This window comes from Panthera leo, chromosome A3, assembly GCF_018350215.1.
Source record: "Panthera leo isolate Ple1 chromosome A3, P.leo_Ple1_pat1.1, whole genome shotgun sequence".
Classification (NCBI taxonomy): domain Eukaryota; kingdom Metazoa; phylum Chordata; class Mammalia; order Carnivora; family Felidae; genus Panthera; species Panthera leo.
The window spans coordinates 18,722,920-18,750,592 of record NC_056681.1 but is presented as its reverse complement, the minus strand read 5'-3'; the positions used below and the strand labels follow the sequence as shown (position 1 = coordinate 18,750,592).

General features: G+C 43.1%; 1 protein-coding gene across 8 annotated transcripts in view; it reads right to left on the bottom strand.

The window, feature by feature from the left end:
- Nucleotides 1-27,673, bottom strand: part of CHD6 (chromodomain helicase DNA binding protein 6) — a 205,853-nt gene that overhangs the window by 21,344 nt on the left and 156,836 nt on the right. For all 8 annotated transcript variants that reach the window (XM_042930946.1, XM_042930951.1, XM_042930952.1 and 5 more), the window contains 6 exons: nucleotides 25,015-25,104; nucleotides 24,240-24,343; nucleotides 18,904-19,033; nucleotides 17,219-17,279; nucleotides 2,573-2,633; nucleotides 1,684-1,900 (listed from right to left, as the gene is read on the bottom strand). In XM_042930946.1, coding sequence (XP_042786880.1) covers nucleotides 1,684-1,900; nucleotides 2,573-2,633; nucleotides 17,219-17,279; nucleotides 18,904-19,033; nucleotides 24,240-24,343; nucleotides 25,015-25,104 — 663 coding nt within the window. The remainder of the gene's footprint in view (nucleotides 1-1,683; nucleotides 1,901-2,572; nucleotides 2,634-17,218; nucleotides 17,280-18,903; nucleotides 19,034-24,239; nucleotides 24,344-25,014; nucleotides 25,105-27,673) is intronic.

The following is a 27,673-nucleotide window of genomic DNA, read 5'->3' as shown; positions in this document are numbered from 1 at the left end:
ATCAGAAAGGGAGAGTGAGCTGTTTTCCCTTAAAAAAAAAAAGCCAACATCTACTTATTGAGTGCCTACCTACTAGGAGAGCCCATAGAGTCAAGAAAGCAGGGAGGGCGGTTTGCCTACTTTATTATTTTTATTTAAGTTAAATTGGGCTGAGAGGCTTATAATGAAAACAGCCTATTACCTTACCACTACTTTCAAATCTTTCAACTTCTTATGGTATTTATCTCTCCATTTCTAAGTCACATGTACAGACTTGCTATCTCTTGATTCATTAATTTTAGATTACCTAGTTTGTTTCTACTTGTTGGAGATGAAGACTCTAAAATCTTCATTTTAGATGAAGATGCTTCAATATTTTATTTATTTTTCCCCCGGTAAGGCAACACAGAATCAGAGAGTCCTGGAGGGCCTTAAAGTCACCTCCTTGCTTTTCCAAATGAGGAAATTGGTCCAGAGAAGGGAAGTGACTCCCTCAGCCACACATCTCCCCTATTTCACATAGGCTTTCTTCCAGTTTTATGTAGGTAGGTAGCCCATATCTAGGACACAAAGGTTCTCTAGTCTCTACATCCTGCAGGGTTAAGATAATGATGTAAGGTGGCTGGAATATTATACCCGGCCCAGGGTCTTTATGAGGGGCTCCTGGGCATAGTACTTTCCATCCCCGGAGGGAGTTAGGCCAGGAGTGGGGTGAGGGAGTCACAGGAAGAATGAGAAGCAGGCAAGAAGGGCTCAGGTTCTCTTCGGAGCTGTGAAAGATGGAAGAAATATTTTCCCTGAATTACCAAATTTCATAAAGTCAGAAGGTATACACAGAAGTAACTGAGTTTGCTATTTTTTTCTCTTTGGTGTTCTTTTAATTCAGTGGATGCTACATCAGAAGGATGGACAGATGGGGTGCCTGGGTGGCTCAGTCGGTTAAATGTCCGACTTCGGCTCAGGTCATGATTTCACAGTTCGTGAGTTCGAGCCCCGCACTGGACTCTGTGCTGACAGCTCAGAGCCCAGAGCCTGCTTCAGATTCTGTGTCTCCCTCTCTCTCTGCCCTTCCCCTGCTTGTGCGCTCTCTCTCTCTCTCTCTCTCTCTCTAAGAATAAACATTTTTAAAAAATTACGTAAGAAAAAAAAAGATGGATAGAAAGACTTAAAAGAACTGCAGCTTTGTTCATTTTTTTCTGGTGGCATCATTCCTAGACTGTGCTGGCCTTCTGTAGCCATTTTAATCGTAATTCTCAGATTGGCAAGTAACTCCTGATAATTTATCCCCTCCTTCTGAGCAGGCATTTTATAAGGGCTTACTGCTTTCAAAGTCTTGATAAGGACTGGTAACTATAACATGGCACCTTCATCACACACTATTCACTTCGCTGCTAAAAGAACACGGTCTGATATATGCTAATTTTAAACCACATTTCCAGGGACTGGGGTCCAACTTAGGAAGGGGGTCAAGTTGGAAAATCACAGAAGTCTGGGACTTGGGAACAAAACTGTTTCCTAGATCTCACCAACTCTCCAGTCAGTATGACCACACCATCGCAGTTGGAGCCTGGATTGGATTAGTTCTGGAGACCACCTAACTTCACCTGAGAACACTAAATACACTTGTTCTCCAGCGATCAGCTCTCCCTCGTTACCTTTACTCAGTGGGCAGTTCTGCATGCCCTTTTGGTCACTGGCTTTTACCTCTTTTGAGCTTCCTTGTTGATGAGATCCATTTCTGAAGTTCTCCTGAACATCTCTTCCTGGACCCAGTATCCTTGGTTACCTGGTCCCAGGACTTCCGGTCGGCAGAGTTCCTTGCGGTTACAGCGCTGGTACACGGTGACCAGACGTCTGAGCCGAGCCGTGAGAGCAGACGGAACTGGCCAGGGTGATTTGTCTGGGTCGGAGCCATCCTGGGCTTCAAACATCAGTGAGGATATTAGTACTTACAAACAGAACCAAAACAAAGGTGGCTGTTTTTGTCGTTTGGGTTCAATAAAAACAAAGCTGACTCAAGCTGATCTATCAGCTCAGGAGCTAAAGCACAGCTGGAAGGCCCGCAATGCCGCGGCAGGAACAGCTTCAGGCTGCGGCTGGCTTCAGCATCTCTCACATGCACGGGGGCAGGACCAATTTGGGGGCCTTGCTCTACGGCGTGGGGACAAGGAGGCCCTGTGTGGCCTTCTCCATATGGAACTAGGGGCTTTGTGTACCTGGGTATTCCAACCAAGTCTTTCAGGTCTGAATTCAGAAAAAATGAACCACACCAAACCAATCCTCCCTTACTTTCCTCCCCTCAAATTAATTAAACGAATAATACATCAATGAAACCACAATTCTTCTTTCTCTGACTCCATCCTGACCTCAGATATCATTGACCTCACTTCCAAATTTTGAGGACAGGTGGGGGAAGCTTGCCAGAGCCACATTAAAGCTCCATGTGTGACTCCAGGAGACTCTGATGAAGGCCAACTTTCTAGGCTCTTTAAAAGAGCCTCCTTAGAAAGAGCACTTTTATTACACATGAACTCCAGGATAACTACAAACTGGGACCTTACTTTGCTCTGCCTTCAGAAGGACACAGTCTCACCTGCCCGGCTGTCATCCTTCTTTTCGCCAAAAATGCCATCACCTCCATCGCTGGAACTCTCCTAGGGACAAATGGAGCATAGCTGCAGCCCAGGACAAATCAGCCCAGGCAGCCCCCAGGCAGCAGGAGACCTCTCCTGCCCACGAACACCTCAAAGACTGAAATGGTCCCCGGTAAATAAAGCTTACTTGTGCAGTTTTAAAAGAACGAGAAAGCAGCTCATTTAAAATAAGCATTTCTTCTTAGAACGGTGTAGAATGATTCTGCCTGCAGAGAATTAGCTTAAAGAGCGACGAGCTGGCATGCTCTCCCTGGCAATTACATTTTACAAGCACTATTTTAGCTGTGAATTTAAATATTTGCTTTACCATCGTCTCTTGCAATTTAATACTGTCATTTCACAAAGGTTGTGCCTGCATTTTGGGGTTTTCATTTTTTGCTGTGAAAAAGTATGCTCGTGTTCATTACAGTTCGTTTACTTCACAGCAACAGATGCTCTTTTCCTAAAACGTGACTGCTCCAGACATGAGACCTGATGGCGCAAAAACCCCAGGAATTTAAAACTGAAATCACAACTGAGGCTCCAAGTAAATCTGGAGTAATTTCACAGGCACAGAGCTTATTCATGGTGAAGCATTTGTCAAACTGGCTCTGATGGATTCCTTTACAAATCCTTTCTTGGTCTTAGGAAGGGAACTCTCAAAGTTCTTTACATGTAAGGCGTGTGGGAGAGTTTGGGGGTGGGAGAGGAGATAGTGCTATTTTTCAACTGGACTCCATTTTTAACATGAAATCTTACTGTCTTTTTGATTAGCATCTTTTGACTTGAATGATGAAGAGAATAGCCCCAAGATTCAAGACTCTGGCCATGTTAGGGAGGGTCAGATGGGAGTAAGGATCAGCAATCTATAGTCTACAGGCTGCTTTTGTGTGGCCCTTGAGCTAAGATTAGGTTTTACGTTTTTTTGTGTTGTTTTTTTTTTTTTTTTTTTTAATGTTTATTTATCTTTGAGACAGAGTGCAAGCCGGGGAGGGGCAGAGAGAGAGGGAGACAGAATCCAAAGCAGGCTGCAGGCTCTGAGCTGCAGGCACAGAGCACAATGCGGGGCCTGAACCCACGAACCACAAGATCATGACCTGAGCCAAAGTCAGACGACGCTTAACCGACTGAGCCACCCAGGTGCCCCAAGTTTTTACAGTTTTCACACCTTTGAAGGTTAGAAGAAAAAGAAGAGGAAGAAGAAGAAAAGGAGGAAGGAGGAGAGGGAGAAGGAGGAGAATATGCGATGGACTGGAGGTAGCCCCCAGGCCTACATACAATCCGCTTCCTGGAAGGGTGCATGCAGCATATCATCTAGGTTCAGTAGGAATGGAGAGACACCTGTGACTGGCAATAGTCAAAATCATCACCATTCTCTTAGGTCCCTAATACCATGGAAGAGGCTGAAAGAGAAAATTCTAGAAAGGCAACAAGGAGCAGTACGTTTTCTCTCTTACAAAATAGTGATAATAGCTAACATTACTGAGAACTACATGTTACTTAAGCACTGGGTGAAACCCTTTACGTGGTTTATCTCATTTAGTTATCGGAACTGCTTCACGAGGTAGAGACTATGACTCTCCTCATTTTATAGATGCAGGAAACAAGCCCTAGAAAGGTTCTGTAACTTGCCCAAGGTCACATGGCTAGCAAGTGGCAGGGCTGGGTTTAGAACACAGTAGTCGGGGGCGCCTGGGTGGCTCAGTCGGTTGAGCATCTGACTTCGGCTCAGGTCCTAATCTCACGGTTCGTGAGTTCAAGCCCCGCGTTGGGCTCTGTGCTGACCGATTTAGATTCTGGACCCCGCTTTAGATTCTGTGTCTCCCTCTCTCTCTGGTCCTCTCCCTACACACTCTGCCTCTCTCTCAAAAATAAATAATAAAAGCAAAACAAAACAAAAAACACAGTTGTCTGATGACTGCCTACACTTTCCAACCACTCTAACCATCTAAAAATAAAGGGCAAAATGAGAGTCTGGGTTGAAACTTTGTTTTGGAAAATGAAACATATTTAGAATTGGAGAACACCAGTTCAAGCTCTCTTCCCCAGCCCAAACTGTTTCCTGCCATTTAGTATCAGTGAAGAGTGGAACCCTCAAGCTGATCTACTATACCATTAAAAAAATAAAATGTTTACTTATTCATTCTGAGAGAAGGAGAGAATCCCAAGCAGGCTTCACGCCATGCTGTCGGCGCAGAGCCTGTGTGGGGCTCGATCTCACAAACTGAGAGATCATGACCTGAGCCGAAATCGAGAGTCGAAACCTTAAACAACTGAGCCACCCAGGTGCCCCTGTATTGTACCATTTTGAAGTGGCATTTAAATATGCCATCTCATCCTCTCCCACTATTTAAGTAGCTAAAAAAGAAAAAACTACCAGCCATGTCCTATATCCTTTCTTGCCGTTGAGAACATTTTTGAGTATCCTCACAGTATCCACAAAGATCCTTCGAATGCTGAAATTTATAATCCTAGACACTTCCAGACGGAGAAACGTTCTACAGCCTGTAAAATGTGGGAGTGAGGCTCCCATGCTCCTTCTGATGGATGGGTGGTTAACTTGGGCGTCACCATACTCCAAATCCACAGGGGCAGCTCCCAGCTTGGGGTGAGGCAGACACATGTGACATTTGGGTCTCCCTTCCAGTCCCTCTACCAGTTTCTGTTGGCGCACAGTTGGGAAGCATGAACAGCCTTAGGCAAACTCTCAAGTAAGGCAAGATTCTGGTATTGACAAGTGTCTTTCTGTGTACCCTGCCCCGTCTTAGAGGCACTTCCTCTCTCTGGAAATGACAGAATGGAGAAGACCTGGCTTAACAATAGCCCAAGTGGAAAAGATGTCATAATCTTGTAAAGTGAGTGTGTTTCGTGTGGCTGCAGTGACAGGCTGGGACCAGAGGAGGCACATGGAAAGCCCCGCACCTGAAGTGCACAGTTGAACGTTCAGTCTCAACATCTGCACACATGAATCCATCTGAAAGAAAGACTCATCTTTGAGGTGTGAATCTGTCATGTCAACATGAAGGGCCCCAGAGAGTGCTGACAACAAGAACCTCAAAACAAAGGAAACTGAAAATGACAACAACAAACAGAGGAAACCGACTGGTTACAACGCGCAATTTCTCCATCTCAAGCGTGCGTGTGATTTGCAGTCTGACAGTCCACTTCTCAATCTCGCAAGCTCATTTCTTCATTTGCAAAAGGAGATAATAATACTTCAGAGGGTGACTGTGGGGCACAAATGTGTTGATTATGTAAAGTGATGAACCAAATGCTGGCACAAAGCAAATGCCTAACACACGGTACCTGGGACTATGGGAACACTAATACACAGTCCCAACTCCCAGAAAATCAATCAATATCGCTGTCTTCCAGCTAAAATGTGTGCTGTAAGGAAGGCTTTAAGGTAACAGGAGCAATAACAACACAGGTCTACTGGGACCCAGGTAAGTGAGTTGCCAGACACTATACCAAGTACTTTCTATGCATTTTCATTTATTCATTATTCCATTTAGACAGGAGGAAACTGTGGAATGGGGCAGTTGGCAATCTCATCTAAGATCACACATAATTGTTAAGTGGTGAAGGTGGAATTAAAGCCCAGAAATCCTGATTTTAGAGGATGAGCACTAACCATTGTACTACATTGCCTCTGGCAGGTAGAAGACAATTTGGCAAGTAGGCCAAATCAAAAGCACTGTCCATCAGCCAAGAGTCCAGACATGTCACCTCTGCACTGGGGGCAGGGACGTGCACGGACTCCTAGTTACTGAAAACAGAAGGCACCGTCTCCCTTGTGTGTGGCTGGCCCCTCCAGGCCTGGCCGCTGCCCTATTTGGTCTTGATGTGGGTGCGGGTGGAAGCATCAGTGGGACCTGCAGATCCAAGGAATTTCTTCTGTGCTCTTACAAAACCCCAGGACCAACACAACAGGCAAGGAGCTGTCTTCTTATATTGAGCAAATGAGTGTCCCCTGCTCTTGAGTGCCAGAAGCTGTGCCAGGTTCAAGGGCTGTAACAGGAGAAAAGATGGAACCCTTGTCTTTCCAGAGCTCACAGTCTGGTGGTCATGAGACACGCAGAAAGATACTGGCCCTGCTTTGTGATAACTGCTCCTAAACACAGCAGGAAAACAAGAGTCACCAGCCCTGCCAGACCCAAATCAGATAGGGGGAAAGATACCCACAAGGCAACTTTTGAGCTTGCTACTGAAGGACACATAGGAGTTTGCCAAGAGAACTTGAGAGCCCTCTGCGAGAGGTAATAGGATATACAAAGGAGGAATTAAAAAAGATCCCACAGTGACTTTCATTTTATAGGAAAAATCAAGCATTCTACTTTTTAAAAAAAATGTGTATTTATTTACTTTGAGAGAGAGAGAGTGAGCGCCTGACGCAGGGCTCAATCTCATGACCTTAGCTGTAATCAAGAGTCGGACATTTAACAGACCAAGCCACCCAGGTGCCCCCAACCATTCTATTTTTGCATAAATGTCATGTTAGACAGTAGATAGACACCAAATGTTATTAACATAAAACGCAAGGGTTTTATTATGGAAAGATCGCAGGATGTAGAAGACTGAGTAAGGGAGACACTGTTCTTGTGTCCTCTAGCCAGAAGGACTTTCAAATAAAAATTTTTTTAACATTTATTTTTGAGAGAGAGAGAGAGAGAGCAACAGAGAGTGCAAGTGGGGGAAGGGCAAAGAGAGAGGGAAACACAGAATCTGAAGCAGGCTCCAGGTTCCGAGTGTCAGCACAGAGCCCGATGCAGGGCTCAAACCCATGAACCATGAGATCATGATCTGAGCCGAAGTCGGATGCTTAACCGACTGAGCCACCCAGGCGCCCCAGGACTTTTGTTTTTAATGTTTATTTATTTATTTTGGGAGAGAGAGAGAGAGAGAGAGAGAGAGAGAGAGAGAGAGAGAACGAACAGGGGAGGAAGAGAGGGAGGGAGGGAGAGAGAGAGAGAATCCCAAGCAGGCTCCATGTTGTCAGTGCAGAGTCCAACGTAGGGCTGGATCCCATGACCCTGGGATCATGACGTGGGCCAAAATCCAAGAGCCAGACACTCAACCGACTGAGCCACCCAGGTGAGCCAATAGGCTCACCTATTGGTGAGCCACCCAATAGGACTTTTTTTTGCAAGTGATGAAAAATATTTCAGCTTCCTCCTCTCTAGAATGGGATAAAGATAATGCCTAACTGAAGGGGAACGTGCTTTGTTAGCTTGGAAGTCGTCCACATTCAAATATTACTGTTTGAGTCTGGAGCACCCTCAAACTCTGAACTTGTAAAGAAAGGCAGAGAAACTAGGGATACTTCACCTGAAAAGACATTTAAAGAGATTATGGTAGCTAGCTGGCCTCAAGAATTTAAAATCCCATCAGAGAGGAAAGAAAGAATAGTTTTGTTCTTTGCAGTGTCATAAGAAAAGGAAACAGAATCCATGGAACCAGCTGGGAGCCAGATTTCTGCGGCAGTATAAGGAAGTTTCACCCTACGATGAAATGGGCTTCCTTGGAGGACAGCACACTTTCCCTCTTCTTCCTATGGACTCCCAGAATTACCTAAACCTACTTGGAATGACCTCTGACGGCAAGGCTGCAGAGGGGATGGAACATTCAGAGACCACTCAGACGTGTGTTAGGGTTCCTTACAATACTGGGATGGTGCCAATCTACTAACCGTCCCCGTCTGTGCCCAGATCTGTTTATTTCAGAGGAATTTGCCTAGTTACGGACGACATGCTCTTTGGGCATCTTTAACCCTGCCTGTTAATCTGCCCGAGAACAGAACTGAGAGAAGGAAACACCCACGCAGTGTCTTTGGGGCAGGAGGTCTGGGATGGGAGAGAAGCAGGGGTGGGGCAACAGACCAGGTTCAGATGTTGGCTGTTCCTCTACGTTTGTTATTTTAGCACATGGATTAGAAGTCAAGCTTAATCTGTATATAATCTGTCCACCTCAAAATCTGGGAGAAGCCACTCCCCATTCTTTTGATTATATTCTATAGCCCAGGTTTTAGGAACCTCAAAAGCAAAATAAATAATACAGGCGTTAATTACATGAATGAATAAAATGTCGTTCCAGAGTTTAACCCTATTGTAAGGAAACCTGAGTTATTTTGCAATTCTGCCATAACCCCTTCAGTGCCCAGATCTCTCCAAGGTTGAAGACTGATCAGCTAAGTGTATAAACATGACTGAACAGCTTTCAGAGTTGGGCTGGCCTACAGTCGGTATGTGGCTGTCTTTCCACAGAAGTGCAAGTGCATGTATGTGCAGCTGAAATGCCTTCTGCTTTCCTGAAAGAACACTTGATTAGAGAACATAAAAGCAGAATATCTAGAAAATGTCTAGTCTGAACTCTATCCTTTGGTAGCTGTGAGAATTTGGCAAAATCCTTCAAACTCCCTGGGCCTAAATGTCCACAATAACATCGGAAGTGTTTAGTGTACTTGGCCAAGGTGAGGATTGATGGAAACAAATAGAAAAAGTGCTTTGGAAAGAGTAAATTTGTATCAAGCATAAGGTATTACTTTCATTTCTTTGGTACTTGACTTGCTTCTATGGAAAAACACACCCCAAATTCCAGACAAAAGGGTAACAGGATAAGCTAGGGACTGGAATGGCAGAACTTGGATTTTAATTGTCAACATCAGAACCTAACTTCCTTCAGGTCAGGGTCAGAAGTTTCATGCTGATCTGCTTCAATCCACTGCTTCTCAAACCATGGGGAGACATGGAAACATATCTCTGAACAATAATCATTTCCTACTTTGGGGAAGTGATGTCATTGTTACTGTTATAGGAATCACAGCTGATGGAAGCCAAAGTAAATATCCCACATTCTCCCAACTAGAACCAAAAGAAAAGAATCGACAACTTTTGGGTGGTGATGAGAAGATGAGAGATTATCCTGGCAATGGACTCAGATGGGGACAACTATACAGTCATCCCTGGGATTCAGAATCCATGAAACTCTACCAGATTCATTTACTCCACAACTCAAAGCCAGAGAACATGTGTGGTCAAATGGTGCTGGGGCCCTGGTAAGGTTTCAGTCTACTTATGCAAAGCCCCAGAAACTCATTTGTAAAACGTAATGCAGACTTGTGCTTCTGGGAGAATACACATTTCCCTATTCCTCACTCTAAGTGTAGTTAAACCCCCTGGACGTTATGTATGAACAAACATAAGAAAACTCTGAAAGGTGAAGACAAGGCAAACAAACTAAGGATTCTGGGACCCAAGGAATGACACAGTGGTGAGCTCCATGGGTTTTCTTTTTTGCCTTATATATCCTATATCTGGAAGTAAAGAAGCTGACTACCTGGAAATGCCAAAGTGTGCAGATTAAAAAAAAAAAAAAAAAAGCCCCAACAAAAGTCTGCTCTCCTTAGCTAGGGACCAGGAAAAAAGCAGGTTAGGAACATACACAATGTTGAGGCAAAATCCACTATACTCCAGCCTGACAACACAAAACACTGGCTCAACACATCCATGCCAGCAAAGGCCAAGTTGAGAATCTAGACTTCCACCCTTCACAGGCTATAAGACGGCACTCCATGCCCCTGCTGCAGTGGTGTCAAAAAGCCAAGTAGGGATCTGGGACTTTCATCCCTGAGAAAGAGTAATGAGGTCCCCATCCCTGCCCACGGTGTCAGCAAAGAACTTCCTCTGCCCAGCAATAATGAGAAACATCACCCTCAGGTTTCAATGGGAGCAGACTGGGAACATGAACTTCTACTCTTACCTGGTAGTGACAAGGTGGTACCCGCCCCCAACCCCATTCCCCTATGAGAGGTGTCAGAGGTAGTCAGCTAAAACAGAAGTTTTAATTAAGATCCTGAGTCTTAAAATATAATACCAAAATGTCCAGACTTTGGTAAAAAATCACTTATCATACCAAGAACCAGGAAGACCTCAAACTGAATGAAAAAGGACAATAAATGCTGCCACCAAAATGACAGAAATCTTAGAATTTGACATAAGGATTTAAATAGTCATCAATGAGCAGTTCTGAACATGCTTGCCACAAATGAAAAAACAAAGTCTCAGCAAAGAAACAAAGATCCAAAGAAAAACCAGAAAGAAATTTTAGATCTGAAAAATACAGTAACCAAAAGCAGGCCCTCAAAACAAAACAAAACAAAATAAAAAACAACTCAATCTCAATGGACAGGCTCAAGAGCAGAGTGGAGGAGAAAAAAATCAATGAACTCAAAGATGGAAAAATAGAAAGAACCCAATGTAAATACCAGGGAAAAACAGATTAAAAAAACAAAAAAAACCCAGAGCATCAAGGGCCCATGGGACTGTAGCAAAAGTTTTAACATTCATATCATCAGTCTTGGAGAAAGGGGGAACGAAAAGACCCAAAGAAATAATAGCTGAAAACTCTCCAAATTTGACAAAAGACTTAAACCTACAGATTTAAGAAGTTGAAAAAAATCCCAAACAGGATGAAGTCAAAGAAATCCACACACACACAAATAATCATGGTTAAACTTCTGAAAGCTAAAGACAAAGAAAAAATCTTGAAAGCAGCAAGAGAGAAAAGACGCCTTACCTATGGGGAAAAACAACTGGAATGACAGTGGATTTCTCATCAGAAACCATGGAGGCCAGAAGAAGTGGCACAGCATTTTTCAAGAGCTGAAAGAAAAGAACTGTCAACCCAGAATCCTATATCCAGTGAAAATATCCTTCAGGAATGAAAGGGGGATTAAGACAGTCTCGGACAAAGAAAAACTAGGAGAAACGTCAACTAGACCTACCCTAAAAGAATGGCTAAAGGAATTTCCTTTAGAAGGAAGAAACCTTGGAACACCAGAAAGAAGAAAGAATCCAGTAAACAAAAATACAAGTAAATACCATAGACTCTCCTCCTCCTCTTGAATTTTTTAAATTATATTGACAGTTGTGGCAAAAGTATAACATTGTCTGATATGGTTCTAAATGTAAAGTATAAGAAATATTTAAGACCATTATATATATTGTAAATAGGGGGAAGGTAAAGAAACAAAACTGGAAGTGAGGTATCTACACTTCTCTTGAACTGGGGAATGATGATAGCAGTGGACTGTGATATATTATGTATATATAATATCTAGAAGAACCATCAAAAAGCTGTTAAAAATATAAATAAAAAAGGAATCATAAAGTGTTCAAGTAACCCAGAGGAAAGCAGGAAAAAGAAAATAGAGAATCAAAACTTGGAGAAAATAATAAAATATCAGACTTAAAACTTACTGTCTCAATAATTACATTAAATATTAATGAATGAGGGGTGCCTAGGTGGTTCAGTCAGCTGAGTCTCCAACTTCAGCTCAGGTCATGATCTCACAGCTCGTTAGTTCGAGCCCCATGTCGGGCTCTGTGCTGACAGCTCAGAGTCTGGAGCCTGCTTCAGATTCTGTGTTTCCCTCTCTCTCTGCCCCTCCCCCACTCATGCCATGTCTCTCAAAAATAAATAAATATTAATAAAATTTTTAAAAAATATTAATGGTTGAATACACCGACTAGAAGATTGGCATAATGCATGAAAAAGTATGATGCAACTCTATGCTGCCTATAGGAAACTCACTTCAAGTATAATGATAAAAGTAGGCTTAAAGTAAAAAAATGGAACAAGCTGTAAGATGCAAACATTAATTAAAGGAAACCAGGAGTAGCTACATTAGTGTCAGGTAAAATACACTTCAGAACAGAGTAAGCTATCAGAGGCAGAGATGGACATTACATAATGATAGCAGTCAATCCACTTAAGAAGACAAACCTAAATGTGTATGCACCAAACAACAGAGCTGCAAAATATGTGAAGCAAAACCTGATACAACTGAAAGGAAAAATAGACAAATTGATAATTATTTAGAGATTTCAATACTCCTCTCTCAACAACTAATGAAACAACTAGATGGGAAATCATTAAGGATACAAAAACTTTTTTTTAAAGTTTATTTATTTTTGACACAGAGAGAGAGAGCAAGTGCGAGCTAGGGAGGGGCAGAGAGAGAGAGGAGACACAGAATCGGAAGCAGGCTCCAGGCTCCGAGCTGTCAGCACAGAGCCCAAAGCAGGGCTCAAACTCACAAACTGTGAGACGATGACCTGGGCCAAAGTCAGACGCTTAACCAACTGAGCCACCCAGGCGCCCCAAAGATACAGAAAAACTTAACAACACTATCAACCAACATGATCTAATCGACATTTCTGCAATTATGTCAACATAACTGCACCCAATAACAGCACGATTCACATTGTTTTTCAAGTGCCCACGGAATGTACACCAAGACAGATCATATCCTGGGCCATAAAACAAACCTTAACAATTTTAAAACAACTAAAGTAATAGTTTGTTCTCTGAACATAACGGGATCAAACTAGAAATAAAAAACACACTTAAAAAAAAAAGATTAAAAAAAAAAGTGGGGCACCTGGATGGCTCAGTCAGTTAAGTGTCCGACTCTTGGTTTTGGCTCAGGTCATGACCTCACGGTTCATTAGAGCCCAGAACTGGGCTCTGTGCTAACAGCACGAAGCCTGCTTCGGATTCTCTTTCTCCTACTCTCTCTGTCCCTCCCCTGCTTGCTCTTTCTCTCTCTCTCAAAATACATAAACTTAAGAAAAAAAAACAAAAAACAGAAAGAAAATAGGAAAATCTTCAAACACTTGGAAACTAAGTAATAAACGTCTAATGATCTGTGGATCAAAAAGGAAGTCTCAATAGAATTAAAAAAAATATATTAAGTTGAATGAAAATGAGGATAGAACACAGCAAAATTTGTGAGACATAGTTAAAGTAATACTGACAGGGAAATTTATAGCACTGAATGCATACATTAAACAAGCAGGGAAGTCTCAAATGGTAATTGAAGCTCCACTCCAAAAACAGAAAAAGAAAAGGAAAATAAAACCGGGGCAAGCAGAAGGAAGGGGATAATAAGGAGTAGAAATCAATGAAATTTAATAATTTTTAAAATTTATTATCTAGCTAGCTAGCTACCATCTTTGAGAGAGAGAGACAGAAAGAGAGCGTGCACACGTAAGTAGGACAGAGTGGGGCAGGGGGAGAGAATCTTAAGGAGGCTCCACACTCAGCACGAAACCCAACGCAGGGCTTGATCTCATGACTGTGAGATCATAACTGGAGCCAAAATCAACAGTCGGGACACTTAACCGACTGAGCCACCCAGGCACTCCTGAAATCAATGACGTTTTTAAAACAGAAGACAAAGAGCTGATTATTTAAGAAGATAAAGCAGACAAATCTCAAGCAAGCCAGGTAGAGAAAAAAAGAAGACACACATTACCAGTATCAAGAATGAACAGGGAACAGCACTATACTTCTGCAACTATCAAAAGGATAAGAGAATACTACAAAGAACTCCACACACATAAATTTGACAACTTAGCTGAAACAGACCAAGTTCCTTGAAAAACACAAACTATCACAACTTACTCAATATAAAATAGAGAACTGGATTCATAATTTTAAAACTCCCTCAAAAAAGAATTTCCAGGCCAGTTACTGGAGAATTCTACTAAATATTTAAAAACTTAATACCAACTCTAAACAACCTCTATCAGAAAACAGTTGGAGGGAACACCTAATTCGTTTATAAAGTTAACATTATTACCCTGATATCAAAAGCACACAAACATAGTACCGAAAGAAAACTATAGACCAATATCCCTCATGAATATAGATGCAAAAAGCCTTAACAAAATATTAGCAAGTAGAATTCAATATTAAGAATTATATACCATGTCCGAGTGGAGTTTATCCCAGATTATCCAGGGATGCAAGGCTGATACAATATTTGTGAACAACCAATGTAATCTAACATATTAATAGGCTAAATAAGAAAGACCTCACAATCATATTAATTGGTGCAAAAATGCATTTGACAAAATTCAACATCTATTCATGACAAAAATTCTCAGAAAACTAGGAATGCCTCATTTTCAATAAAGAACATCTACCAAAAACCTAGAACTAACATTATACTTAATGATGAAAGACTGAATGTCTTTCTCCATCAGGAACAAAGCAAGAATATCTGCTCTCAGCATTCATTCAACATAGTGCCAAAAGTTTCAGACAGTACAATACGGCAGGAAAAAGAAATACAAGGCAGATAGATCAGAAAAGAAGAAATAACGCTAACCCTATTCACAGATGACATGAGTGCTGATATAGGGAATTTCAAGAAACCTAAAAACCCCTAAAACTGATAATTGCATTAAGCAATTTTGCAGGATAGAAGATAATTGTAACACCATTTACAATCGTGCCAAAGAAAATGAAATAGTTAGATGTAAATCTATAAACAGAAATTGTTTGCTGAAAAACTATAAAATGGTGATGAAAGAAATCAGAGATCAAAATAAATGGAGATATATAGTTAAGATCCAACAGAGTAAAAAAAATCAATATAGTAAAGGTCAATTCTCCTCAAAGTGATATATGAGTTTAATGTGATTCCTAGTAAGATCCCAGCAAGAACCTTTATAGCTATAGATAAGATTATCCTAAAATTTATATGGAAAGGCAAAGGAACAAGAAAAGCAAAAACAATTTTGAAAAAGAAGTGGAAGCAATCAGTCTAACCAATTTTAAAACTTATGCTATAGCTACAGTAATTGATATTACATGCTATTGGCAGAGGAAGAGATAAATAGAACAATGAAACAAAAGAGAGAACCCAGAAATAGATCAATCGCTCAAATGATATTTTGACAAAGGTATAAAAGTAATTGAATGTGGAAAAGATAGCTTTTTAACCAAAGGCTTAGAGCAACTAGAGAGCAACAGGTTAAAAAAAGAACCTCAATCTAATTCTCTCCATTTATATGAAAACAAACTTAAAATGGATCATGGACTTACATGTTAAATTAAAAAACTTCTAGTAGAAAACACAGAAGAAAACTGTCAGGACTGGAGACAAGCAGAATTCTCACACTTAAAACCGGCAACACGATCCATAAAAAGAAAAACTGGTTAAGTTGGACTTCATCGAAATTAAAAACCGCTGTTCTGCTGAAGTCAATGTGAATCAGATAAAAAGACAAACTACAGGTGGGACAAAATACTTGCCAACCACATGTCTGACAAAAGACTGGTATCTGGAATATATAAAGAACTCTCAAATACCAACAGGAAAACAAAGAAACAAACAATGCATTTAAAAAATGGGCAAAGGACATGAAGAAACATTTCACCGAAGAGGCTTCCAGGTAGCAATTAAACCTATAAAAAGATAAATGGTGACAACACTAAAAGCTAATAAAAGATGAGGAAGTGCACCACTCCTACATGGCCGGTGGAAATGTGAAGTGGTACAGCCACTCTGGAAACAGCTTGGCAGTTTTTAAAAAAAAAACTAAACACGCAACAACTGTATGACCCAGCAATCGTACTTCTGGACGTGTATCCCACAGAATTGGAAATGTACAGTCACACAACATCTGTATGCAAACGTTTACAGAAGTATCTGTAATAGTCGAAAACTGGAGACAATGCACATATCCTGCACATGGATGAATGGTAAAACAAAGTGGGACATCCATACCAAGGACTGCTATGCAGCAACGAAAAGGGAATTACTGTTACAGAAAACAACCTGGATCGGTATACAGGGAATTACGCTGCGTGACAAAAGCCAATCCCCAAAGGTCACATAGTGTATGTTTCCATTTAATAATGTATATTCTTGGGGTGCCTGGGTGGCTCAGTCGGTTAAGCGTCCGACTTCAGCTCAGATCATGGTCTTGTGGTTTGTGGGTTCTGTGCTGACAGCTCAGAGCCTGGAGCCTGCTTCTGATCCTGTGTCTGCCTTTCTCTCTGCTGGTCCCCTGCTTGTGCTCTCTCTCAAAAATAAATAAAAACATTAAAAAAAATTTTAAAGATAACGTATGTTCTTAAATTCTTATATATCTTCTATCTAAAAAATAGTTTATTTATTTTTGAGAGAGCGAGTTGGGGAGGAACAGAGAGAGAGGGAGAGAGAATCCTTAGCAGGCTCTGCACTGTCAGCACAGAGACCAATGTGGGGTCGAACACACAAACAATGAGATCATGACCTGAGCTGAAATCAAGAGTTCAATGCTTAACTGACTGAGACACCCAAGCACCCCACCTCTTATTATATATCTTAAGTAATAATCTTAAAATGACAAATCATAGAAATGGAGAAGAGGTTAGTGGTTGCCATGGATTAAAGAGGAGGTGAAGGTAGGAGGGAAGTGAATGTGGCTGTAACGGGGCAACATGATGGACCTTTGTGGTCATGGAAACATCCTATCTTGACTCTATCAATGTCAGCACCCTGGTTGTGATTCTGTACTACAGTTTTACAAGATGTTCCCCTGGTGGGAAACCGGATAAAAAGTATGTGGGATCACTCTGTAATGTATCTCACAAAAGCATCTAAAATCTATAGTTATATGAAAATCAAAAGCTCACTAGAATGCAAGTGCAATGCAGTCTGTATGTTGAGAATTTTTATAATAAAATCCCCAAGCCCACTGCCAAGATGGGGGTTTCTCTCTCGACACTAAGTAAGGACTGTGTGGACCAACACAGCACATGTGACTCACCATTTGTTTCTGCAGGCCATCTAACTTGTCTTCAGTGTTGTCTTCTTTATCCGTGTTGCCTCTAAATAAAAGTAAAATAAAAAGCATCACGCACCACCTAGGAGCTATTTTGCAACCAGGATGCTTGTAAGAAAACCGTCTAAATCACTGACTACAAAAATATTAGTGGATCCCTTTTCCCACAGACCTCAACATCTGTTTTTTTTTTTTTTTCCTAGTGTCATAACGTCTACGGGCAAGGACCTCCACTCAGTACTAAGACTTCAGCATGAGACTCAGGATCTTCTCAGACAAGTTTAGAGGCCGGCTGTTCGACAGTGATACTGTCACAAACAAGATCATTACTGCCCATCCAGAGTTTCCTGAACATGGATCTTTGATGAAAGAAGAGACTCCAGAGGTTGAGGCCTGTGCAACAACCCCCCACCCCTAATCACAGTGGGGTGAAGCTTCATGCAGAATCCCTTACCTGGTGGCATTCACTTACTTGGGAGGAAACGGGGCTGCCACTGCTATTAAGGAAAGACATTTTTCCCTCTTTCCCATCAGCCTTGAGCTTAGCTACCCAATGTCTTCTATCCTGTGAGCTTAACTATTGCTGACGCCTGTTTTTCATGATTTGTCTTAAAACTAGCTTTGAAGTGTTCCTATCTCAAGTACTCTTATTGTTGCTGCTCAGGTCCTGGAGGCAGTACAATCTCCCACCTTTACTGCTTAACCACACAAAAAAGAGCCACCCACAAAAATGTAAGCTTTCTGCCCCATTCTACCTCACCCACGTAGTGCCTTCCCCCCACATCCAGTATTAATATCACCACTCAGGCTTCTGTTAACATCTTTCCAAATGTATCTTTATTATCTGCTCACAGGAAATTCTCTTTGGTACAGAGAATGTTACAGTAGCTTAAGTTTTCGTTAGGGGTTAAGGACAGATGAAAAATGCTTTTCACTCTTTTGTTGGCTTTAACAGGTGGTTAGGAGCTCCTGGCTAGGCCTGGCCGCAGTCCTAGGCAATGCAAAGCAAATTTGCTACTTTTGGGGAGAAGATTAGCTCAAAGTTTACCAAACACAAGCTAAGAGATATGTATTATGTTTTCCAAATATATATATTTTGGAGCACCAGTTTCTGGCTGTTTATTTAGCTCTCTTATAAATTTACACATTTGGGAGTTATGCCAACAGTAGATAAAACTCAAAGGAGACGTTTTCATACCTTTTTTTTGCACACAACCCATAAACAAGGCCTAAATGCCACAGCCATCAAGCAGTGGTTCCTAAATCCACCTTACTCATGGACAACGCATTCTTAAATAATGCCAGAATTTCATCTGAGGAATTTCAAGATCAGGAAGCCTGTACTTGGGGTACCTCTTAGCTTTCTGCTAGGTATGAGAGGTCTAACTGAATTCATCCTCAAGAATCCTCTGATCAAGTAAGAGACGAGTTGGGTAGGATGGTGGGCAGCTTGGGGAATCCATGAAGAACAGGAACTGGTATTTGGTTCAAAATGCTTGGAAGTTAAAAAGGCCTAAGGTGTAACAGAATGTAACCAATGCAGCAATTTTGAAAAGTAGTTCCCAGAGGGCAAGATTGAAGGGAGATGCTGGGAGAGGCTAGCAGAATGCTGGATATGTGGAAGGGGACATAGATTCATGGCAAAATCTGTCACCTCACAGATGACTCACCGCTCGGGAATGTCTGAGGTCCCCTCTGTAACACCCTGTTCTGCAGAAAGAGACTTCTCATCTGGCATCCCGACTTTCTCCAGGAAGCAAAGTGCTGGGTCTGCTCGCATGGCATTGTACCTCTCATACCCTGATCGGGGGCAGAGAAATGTCAGATGATAGGTTAGAACTCCCCAAATCTACCCTGGGCCCTGGACAGCCATTTTCGTTTCGCTTATTAAATGAAAAATAAAACAATCAAAAAACACTATTTAAGATTAATAGAATCCTATCAGATATCCTATCAGAGGAATATTCTTGAGCTAAAGTAGATGCCCTGAGTAGTGCTTGACCAAAAATAAAAGCTTATGCACGTATTCTGTGTCCGTAAAGAGATACAAGGCCTAGATACAACACTTACTCATTTACTTCTTTTGGACAGCGAAAGTAATCAGGCAAGTTGGTTCTATAGCTTCTTCCCCTCAACCCCCAACTCCGGACAACTTGTTACCTCCTGAACGGGCCCTGTTTTCTGATAGTCCAATACCATCCCATGTGTTAGGAACAGCAATTCAACAAAGTGATGCATGCAGGGGATAAGACACAGGGAGGGCTGCTGTGGTTGTTAATCAGATTAAAACCGACCTATTGCTTCCAAAATCATCAACTCAGTATGAAATCCTAATCTACTGGCCAGGGCTTTCGAATTACCTAACCTCACCACATCCCAAAAGTCAAACACAGGATGAGCATTTTTGACGCAGAAGAGACTCCCAAAACGAAGCCAAAACCGTGAGATAACATCACTTTTACTGTGATAATCCCAGGCTTGAGAATTTGTTACTATTTTATTAAACCTAATGCCATCTTATAATGAGACAGGATTTGGTCACATACAAGATCCAAATCTATTGTTATAGCAAATTATCTTGGGTGAAACTCCTTCAGGATCGTCAAAACTCTTTCCATGTTGCTTCTAGGAAGCAAGGTCCATTTCTAGCTCTGGAGTACATACACAGAGACCCCCGTGATGGAAAATGCTGTACCTAAAACGAGAGCCAGCATGGGTGCTAATAACAGACTTTGTTTTACTTTGCTGGGTACTTCACCTCCTTGTTGGCTTCTGTTCTACCATCACTGTTGACGCACTTCTGTCCTCCACCCTGTAGGCAGCACCTGGAGCTTGTTCTCTGAGGAGCTGCAGGTACTTTATCTTTTAATCCAAAGTGACTCTTGTGCCATCTCAATGACAGGTGCTGCCCGCATGAGGCATATGGCAGGAGAAACTGCGATGCCTTATGTTCTTTACTCGTTATTCCTCAGGGCGATTACTTGATTACTGTCAGTCACTCTCATGTGATTGTGGGCTCCTTAGGAAAAGAACCTGGGTCTGTTTCTTATCAGTACACATTCAGTACCCAGCGTGGGGCCCAACACCGTGCACGCTCGAGAAAAGATTGCAGGAGTCAGCTTTGCCCAGATTCTCTTCCAATAATCGTTGTAGGCAGAGCCATTCGTACCCTCTCCCTGTGTCCTACCTCAGCTCACAGGAAAACAAAGGCCCTCCATGCTCCTGCTGCCTTGAGGAAATTCCTGCCGCTAGCTCCACCTGCTGCTCCCCATGAAAAGAGAGGTGCTTCATCCAATAGGTGAGAGGCTGAAAACTTCCTCCACCAGCCCTTTACTACTGAGGACCATGTGTCCTGCCCTCCGGTGCTCTCGGCTCAACAAGGGCATGAAGCAGTTCTTCCAGCAGCCGACTACCTGGGGACGCTTCTGTTATGCAGCCCTTCTCTGTCTTGTGTGGCTCTCAAGTCTAGAGAGATTTTGCACTCCTATTTCTCAGTGAGCTACGAAGCTGGTGGCAAGGAGGAATGACGGATTCAGTCCCCTAGAAAACCCGACAACCTCCCTGCAGAGTCGCAGGAGCTGGAAGAGCAGTACCAATAAATACATAGTAGATGACGGCCTTTGAGGGTGTGGGCTGCTTGCAGAACATGAACAAAAATACTAAACTTCTTATCTTGATGAACTTTTTAAACACAGGCTGCCCTAGAGGGCTGTAGTCAGTTAACACAACTGACAGCTGTCTGGAGCATCATTCAGAAGAGGTTTGCTACAGGGCCCTTCTTGTTGCAAACAACCAAAGGTTCAGGCAATTCTTCCCCAGGGGTCAGCTTGGAGATGCAACCATGGCTATATCCTTCTAATCTAAGTAGGGTTGTAGTGGGCTATGTCTGGGGCAGACTAAAAGAGCCACAAAACTACAGACAATGAACGGCTGTGTGTTTCTTAACAAAGAAAATGGCTGTAGCGCCGCAGCTCATACTTAGGCCTCCACAGGATGAAGGCGAGGCAGAGGGCTTCCTGCCAGAAATCCCTGAAAAGTGAACACCAGATGGCTTGGGTGTCTGGAAGCTTGACTGTCAGCTGGTAAGACCTGGTAAGTTATGTGGGCTAAGTTACACAGGGGTCATCAGGTGTATTCCCCAGATGAGCCTGTGTTCATGGAATGTCCGATGGGCATTTGGCCAGGGGCAGGATCCAATGTGGATTCTATAAGACGCCAAGGAGGATGAGCACATGAAACCAACCACAAGCATCTGTACAATGTCATCTAGGTAGAACCAACGTTACCATCCAGCTAAAGAGGGCTAGTTCTATGCAGGAGTGAGCCAGGTACGCATGTGTGGTTTAGGTCTAGTCCCCCAGCACTGGGTACGGAGGCTGGGTTTTCCCATCTTTATAGTGTGTCTGCTAGTCATTGTATTCCACAATGAGCCACTGTAGGCATCACACACATGCCCTCAGCCCTGATTTTGACAGTGAGTTCACCTCAACTGGCAATCTGGGGGAATCTCAAAGGAGTGGGTGATGCATCATCTTAAGACTGCACGAATGTGCTCAGGAAACACTTAGGAGTTACTAACTTATACCCTCCCAAACTGTTTCATAGAGCAGAGGAGCATTAGACATGGAAGTTACCTTAGACATCATCTGACTGGCCCTTGAACATTTCCAGTATAAGACTAAGATCAACTGATTAATCCACTACCCTAAGCCTTCATCAGGGACAAAAAAACTAATAGGTATGGTGCCAGCGTTAATTTGCCTTTCCTAAGAGAGAAAGGGTCTTGGCTCCACTTAGAGTCCTGTCTTCTTACACATTCTGAGGTTACTTTGCTAGCCACACCTTTGTAAGGAACTACACTTATCAGCAAAGTATAACGACCTTCTTTATCCCAAACTATCCTTTCCTTAAAGACCTTTTGTAGGACACTGATCTTGCCACACTAGGTCTCTTGTGTTTTGTTTTTGTTTGTTGTTAGCATTTGTCTGGGATATCTTGTTTTACTGCTTACATGGCAACCTCATTCTATCTTCCACATTTTCTCCTCTTTTGTGTCCGTAATTTATCTCCCATGAACATGTTCTTCCAGCTCTGCATCCTTGGGCCAAAGGGCCTCTTCTTGCCCTCCTTTCCCAGAGGGCTTGTTTCTTTCTTGCGTGTGGGCATTACAAACCCAGTCCCTCTGGTTTGCTGTCCTATCAGTGAACTTCCAGCTCTGGCTTTAAGTAACCTCTTCATTTGGGGATTTTCTTTTATTTGTTTCACGTGTAGCTAGGTGGTTTCACACTGTTGTCAGAATCCACCCAGGCTTTCTGTATGTCTGTGGTATGTGTGCGCTGGGTTGGAGGAAGGATGGAGGGGAAGCGTGTGGCTGCCACAATGCTGGGACTTCAGGTTGTGAGGTCTTTCCACATCACGTTCTCTCCACCAAGGATAGGGCAACATACCCTAAAACTACCGCCGATAGGAGACGCAGGGTCAATGGACTTTCCCACACACTGAGTTCAGATGCTCTGAATCTGCCTGTCTCCAACAACTTGTCTTCCTTTGAGTTCTTTCCAAAATCAGATTAAACCAAGTTTTGGTTGTACTGTGGGTTCCTTGTGCTTAATCGAGAGGTCACTGCTTCTTCATCCCACTGCAGAGGTGAGTTCTGGCCCTGCACTGCCCCAACGAGGAGCCACATGTGGTTATTTAAATTTCAATTAATGACAATTACATAAAAGTTAAAAATGTAGTTGCTCAGATGTACCAGTCACATTTCAAGCGCTCAAGAGTCACATGTGGCTGGTGGACCACACAGCGGACAGCACAGAGACAGGGCATTTCCACCATCACAGGCCGCTCTCGCCAACAGCACCGCTGCTCCCACCTAACCCAGCGGTTTGACAAAGGGCTCTCAGCAGCCCTGACCTCCCACTGCAGCATCCAAATCCAAGCGTCGAGGGGATTCCTCATTAAAATGTGTACAGGCATGGCTCTTAAGGAAGCGTGGCTGGTTGGCCTCCAGAGTCCTACTGATGAGGGCTGTGTGAGAAAGCGACTTTCCACGGGCAGAGCAGCGAGTGGCCGCACATAAGCGGCAGAGCAGCACTGAACATCTCCTACGCTGGCACGTACCGCCTGGCACTGCCCTAGGCAGTCCACATATAGTGTCTCACAGAGTCTTCAAACAACCCTCCGGGCAGGCTGTTTCGATACTATCCCCGTGGTACAGGTGAAGAAACAGGTCAGAGAAATTTATGATTTGCTCAAGGTCCCACATTTAGTAAGTGGCAGAGCTGACAGTGAAAGCCAAGTATAACCAACTCTTCCCACTTTGAGTCCTGCTCTCCAGTTTAACATTTCAGTTACTTCACTGGGCAGGGAAGGGGTCTACCAGCCACAATACAGTGACTATCACGTGGTGCTTCCATCATTCACCTTAACCGCTGGCTGAAGGCAAGGGCAGGTGCCTAGGATAGTTCCAGAAGTGAAGAAAGGGGCACTTATTTAGTTTTTTTCCAAGCTACTCAAATACTTCTCTCAGTCCCCTAGACTCTTAGTTACCGTATTTTTAAAAAACGATGTCCATGCCATCTTGTATTCTTAAATTTTTATACCAGTGGGGCAAAAAGATGCACTCCAGGAATATGTAGATTATCTAGACTGATCTTAGAATTCTACATACATACGAAAGGTTAAAACCTAACATTTTCCCATTTACTTATTCTTTTACTCAAGCAATGCTGCATGCCTACACGTGCCAGGCATTAGGCTAGACAGTGGGACTGTAAGAGTGAAGGAGAATGAGGCAGTCCAAGGTCTGACAGTGTGGACAGGCTCTCTGTAACCACAGCAGCTCTCTGCGAAGCTCCTCACTGATATTATTAATGTTCGCCCTATTTTCATGACTCACACGTTCATCTGAGAGGACAGAGGAGAGGTGAGGCTTACTTTCTACCAGAGACGTGCAGCAGGCTATGGAGTTGCTCAGGAAAGGGAGAGCATGCACTGAAATACACACCGTGTTTGAACACGCCTATCAGAAGGGACTTATCGGCCTCAGCATCCCACCAATCCACTGGGATCTCCATGTAGTCAATGTCAGGCAGGGGTACGTCTAGCTCCCTGTGGAAGGAAGGGCATGGGCTCAGAGTTCCTTCAACACAGACAAAAAACAATGCAAGAGCTACTGGCTGAACCCTGATATTAAGCCACACCCCAGTCACATGCTGAGAGGCTGAAGTTACAAGGACTCAGAAGGCTGTGGGCTAAGGTTTCTTAAACCAGGACTTCATCACATTCACCCAGTGAGCTATTTCATACATGTACTTGATTTCTAGGCTCTACCTTAGACTGACACAGAACCCTGAAGCACCTCTTGGAGAACTCATCAGTAGGTCTAGGTTGGGGCTTGGGATCCTTATGTGTAATGCCCATCTTCAGTTGGGAACCACAGCAAAAGCCATCAATACATTGGTCAACTGAAGGTAGAACACTCTCCACTTGGCTGAACTCATACACAATCAAATGTTGGAAAGTGCCCAAATCATCCTGGTTCAACATGTGGAGATCTCAAGCACTGTTTGAGAACAAGACAGTCAGCACTGGTACATGCAGGGATATAAAGACCGCCCTTCAGAGGACAGGTCTCACAGTAGCTGGCCTCCTGGCACATAGGGAACTGACCCCGGGCTGGGGGCAAACACGGGCCTCCTGCACAAGCAGGTTTGTCCGTCTCCATGAACGGGACTGTATGGTAGCTCTTTAACACCAAGAGCCACGCTGACTTGTTTTACCTGGCAGGGGTGCCTTCAAACGCTTTATCAGCTGCCTCTCCCAGTATTTCAGCTTTTAGGTAGTACAGCATCCGGACTCGCAAAAGGACCCTGTGAAAGGTGAACACATCAATGCAAACGTATCAGAGCCCATGAGCTGCCTATAACCTGCCACCCCCAAGTGGACACATGGAAATTCCGGGCGCTCCCAAGTTATTATGATGTGAAGTAATATATGAGAAAGCACTAGAAAAACAAAACCCAAGGTATTGATGGCAGATGCTACTGTGATTATCCCCACTTCACATGGAAAAATGTATCTCACCAGCCATGTAATCACCCTGTAAGCCCTGGAGGGCAGTAGAAACACTGTTTCTCCCGATCCACAAGAGTACGCACCACCTCTATGGGGCTATAATGACCTCTAGGGCAGAGGTGCCTTCCAAGAGGCTGGTTACCAGTTTATTGATCTACTGAAGAGCAGATCATGTTGAATGGTGCTGTTTTCCGTTTCATTTGCATGTGTTAAAAATGGATATTTACAAGTCTTTTTCATGGCAATACTCCCAGACAGTAATCATGCCTTCTCTCCTGAGGTGCTCAGTTCCCTGGATTCTGCTCAGAGCATACTCAAGCTCCAAGGGAGGGCATGCGCCAAACATGTCCGAGACAAGGAAGTAAGCGTTTGTTGGGCAACTACTGTGTGCCCTGCACCATGCTGGGTACTGTGAGGCACAGAGCAAAAGCAAGCCTGTTCTTGAGGAGCCCACAGCAGTCTAACAGTGAAATGAGACCAACCATGAAAGAACTACAGCACGGAAGATGACCCTGGGAGTCGACGTATGCAAAACGGGGTGAAGGTAAGGGTAGGCACAGAGAAGCTGGCCCCATTCAGGGAGAGGCTTCATATTCACGGCTAAACTGCAAAGAAGTTTAGAAGAGTACTTGTAATTTGTACAATACCAGTCAAGACTAAAGGCTATTAAAAATAAAGGCCTACTTACACAGATAGGGACAGACCTCCATCTAAGTTATTTTAAAAAGAGAAAGAGAAACAGCGCAGAGCACGAATAGTATGTAAAATACACATTATTTTTGGGAGGATAAAAGGAGGATGTACATTCATCTAGGCTGGTCCATGCACAGAGTATCTCTGGAAGAACCTGGTTAGCAGTGGCTGCCTCTGGAGGGGGAAATGGGAATTGGAGGTGGGAGGAAAGGTTATTTATGGCAATTTTTAAAAAACACATAAAGTGCCACTCTGGGCTTGAGTAGTAGGTGGCAACACACACAGAATTTTTAGAATGGAAAGAACCCTTATTTTTCTGGTATGCCATTCCTTACCTCAGCTGTCAGTCAACTCAAATAATTTCAAGGTTTATTTTTTTTAAAGCTCAGATAATAAGAGCTCTAAGAATTTACAACAGTCGTTGATCATTCTACCTTGCTGACAGTGCCTGCTGGCCTCCTCAGTGAGAACTTCAGTGAGGAGGTCTTAGGTATGGGAATCCCAGCCTGCTTACATCTAGCCTAATCAGAGGAAGGTTTTCCTGATGATGTAAGATAGAGTGGTCTCTACTTTTTTAAACCGAAATGTGTTGACACTTGGTAGCATCTATGGCATGAGACAAAAGAATTTTAAGTGAACAGTATTCACTTATTCTCCAAATGAGAAAGAAATCAATTCAGAGGACAGATGGGCAGCTCCTCCCCGAGTGAGAGGATAACCCCAGCTGGCATCTAAACTCAAAGGGAAGGAGGACTGGGGCACGTTTGTAACACCCTTACTTCAGCCAGACAAAACCCACCAATATTTCGGTGGCATTACTGCTCTTTCCTTCATCTCTTTCTTTAAAATAAAACACAACACCACATTTTGTTGATATGAAATACACTTCCAGGAAGTGCACCTTAGATAAACATACAGCTTGATGAATTTCCAAACCGAACACACATGTAAATCCAGGACCCAGATTAGGAAGCAGAGCATGTCACCAGGACTCCCCTGACTTCTCATAGCCTGGATCTGAAATAACTTTTTAAAGTTCTTTCGCTGACAATTTCCTGTCCCTAAATACTATACCACTACTACTACTGAACAATGCTTTGAGAACTTATCACATGGCAGCATGTATTAGCTCACTTAATCCAAACAACAATGCTAAGAGATGGAAACTATTATTACCCTCATTTTCTAGATGAAAGAAAGAAGGCAGAAGGCACAAAGAGGTTAGTAATTCACCTGCTCATAAATCCAGGCAGTCCTGACCCCAGAGCCTGTCTCAACCTTTATCTGGTATGAGGGTGGCAATAAATTTGCTAACAGAGCCTACAATTCTAGAAGCTCCCAGTCCACTTTTGCTGAAAGAATTCTGCCTGTTCTCCAACGTACCTCAGGGCAAACCAGGACCCAAGATCAAAGGGTGGAAGTTTCAAGGAATCAGACTTCAGATTCAATACATAGAAGGGTGATTAATTAGAATCTGGTAATTAAATGAGCCTTGCAGAGAAATGGTAAGCTCCCATCGCTAGGAAGGCTCGAGCACAAACTGCAGACTCCCTGGCAGGGTTCTGGCAGGGAGTTCCGCAGAACTCCCATGCTGAGTGCAAGAGCTGCAAGGTCCCTGCTGGCTCTTGCTGAGCCAGGACTAAAGAGGACAGTTGTCTCCTTTGGATTCAG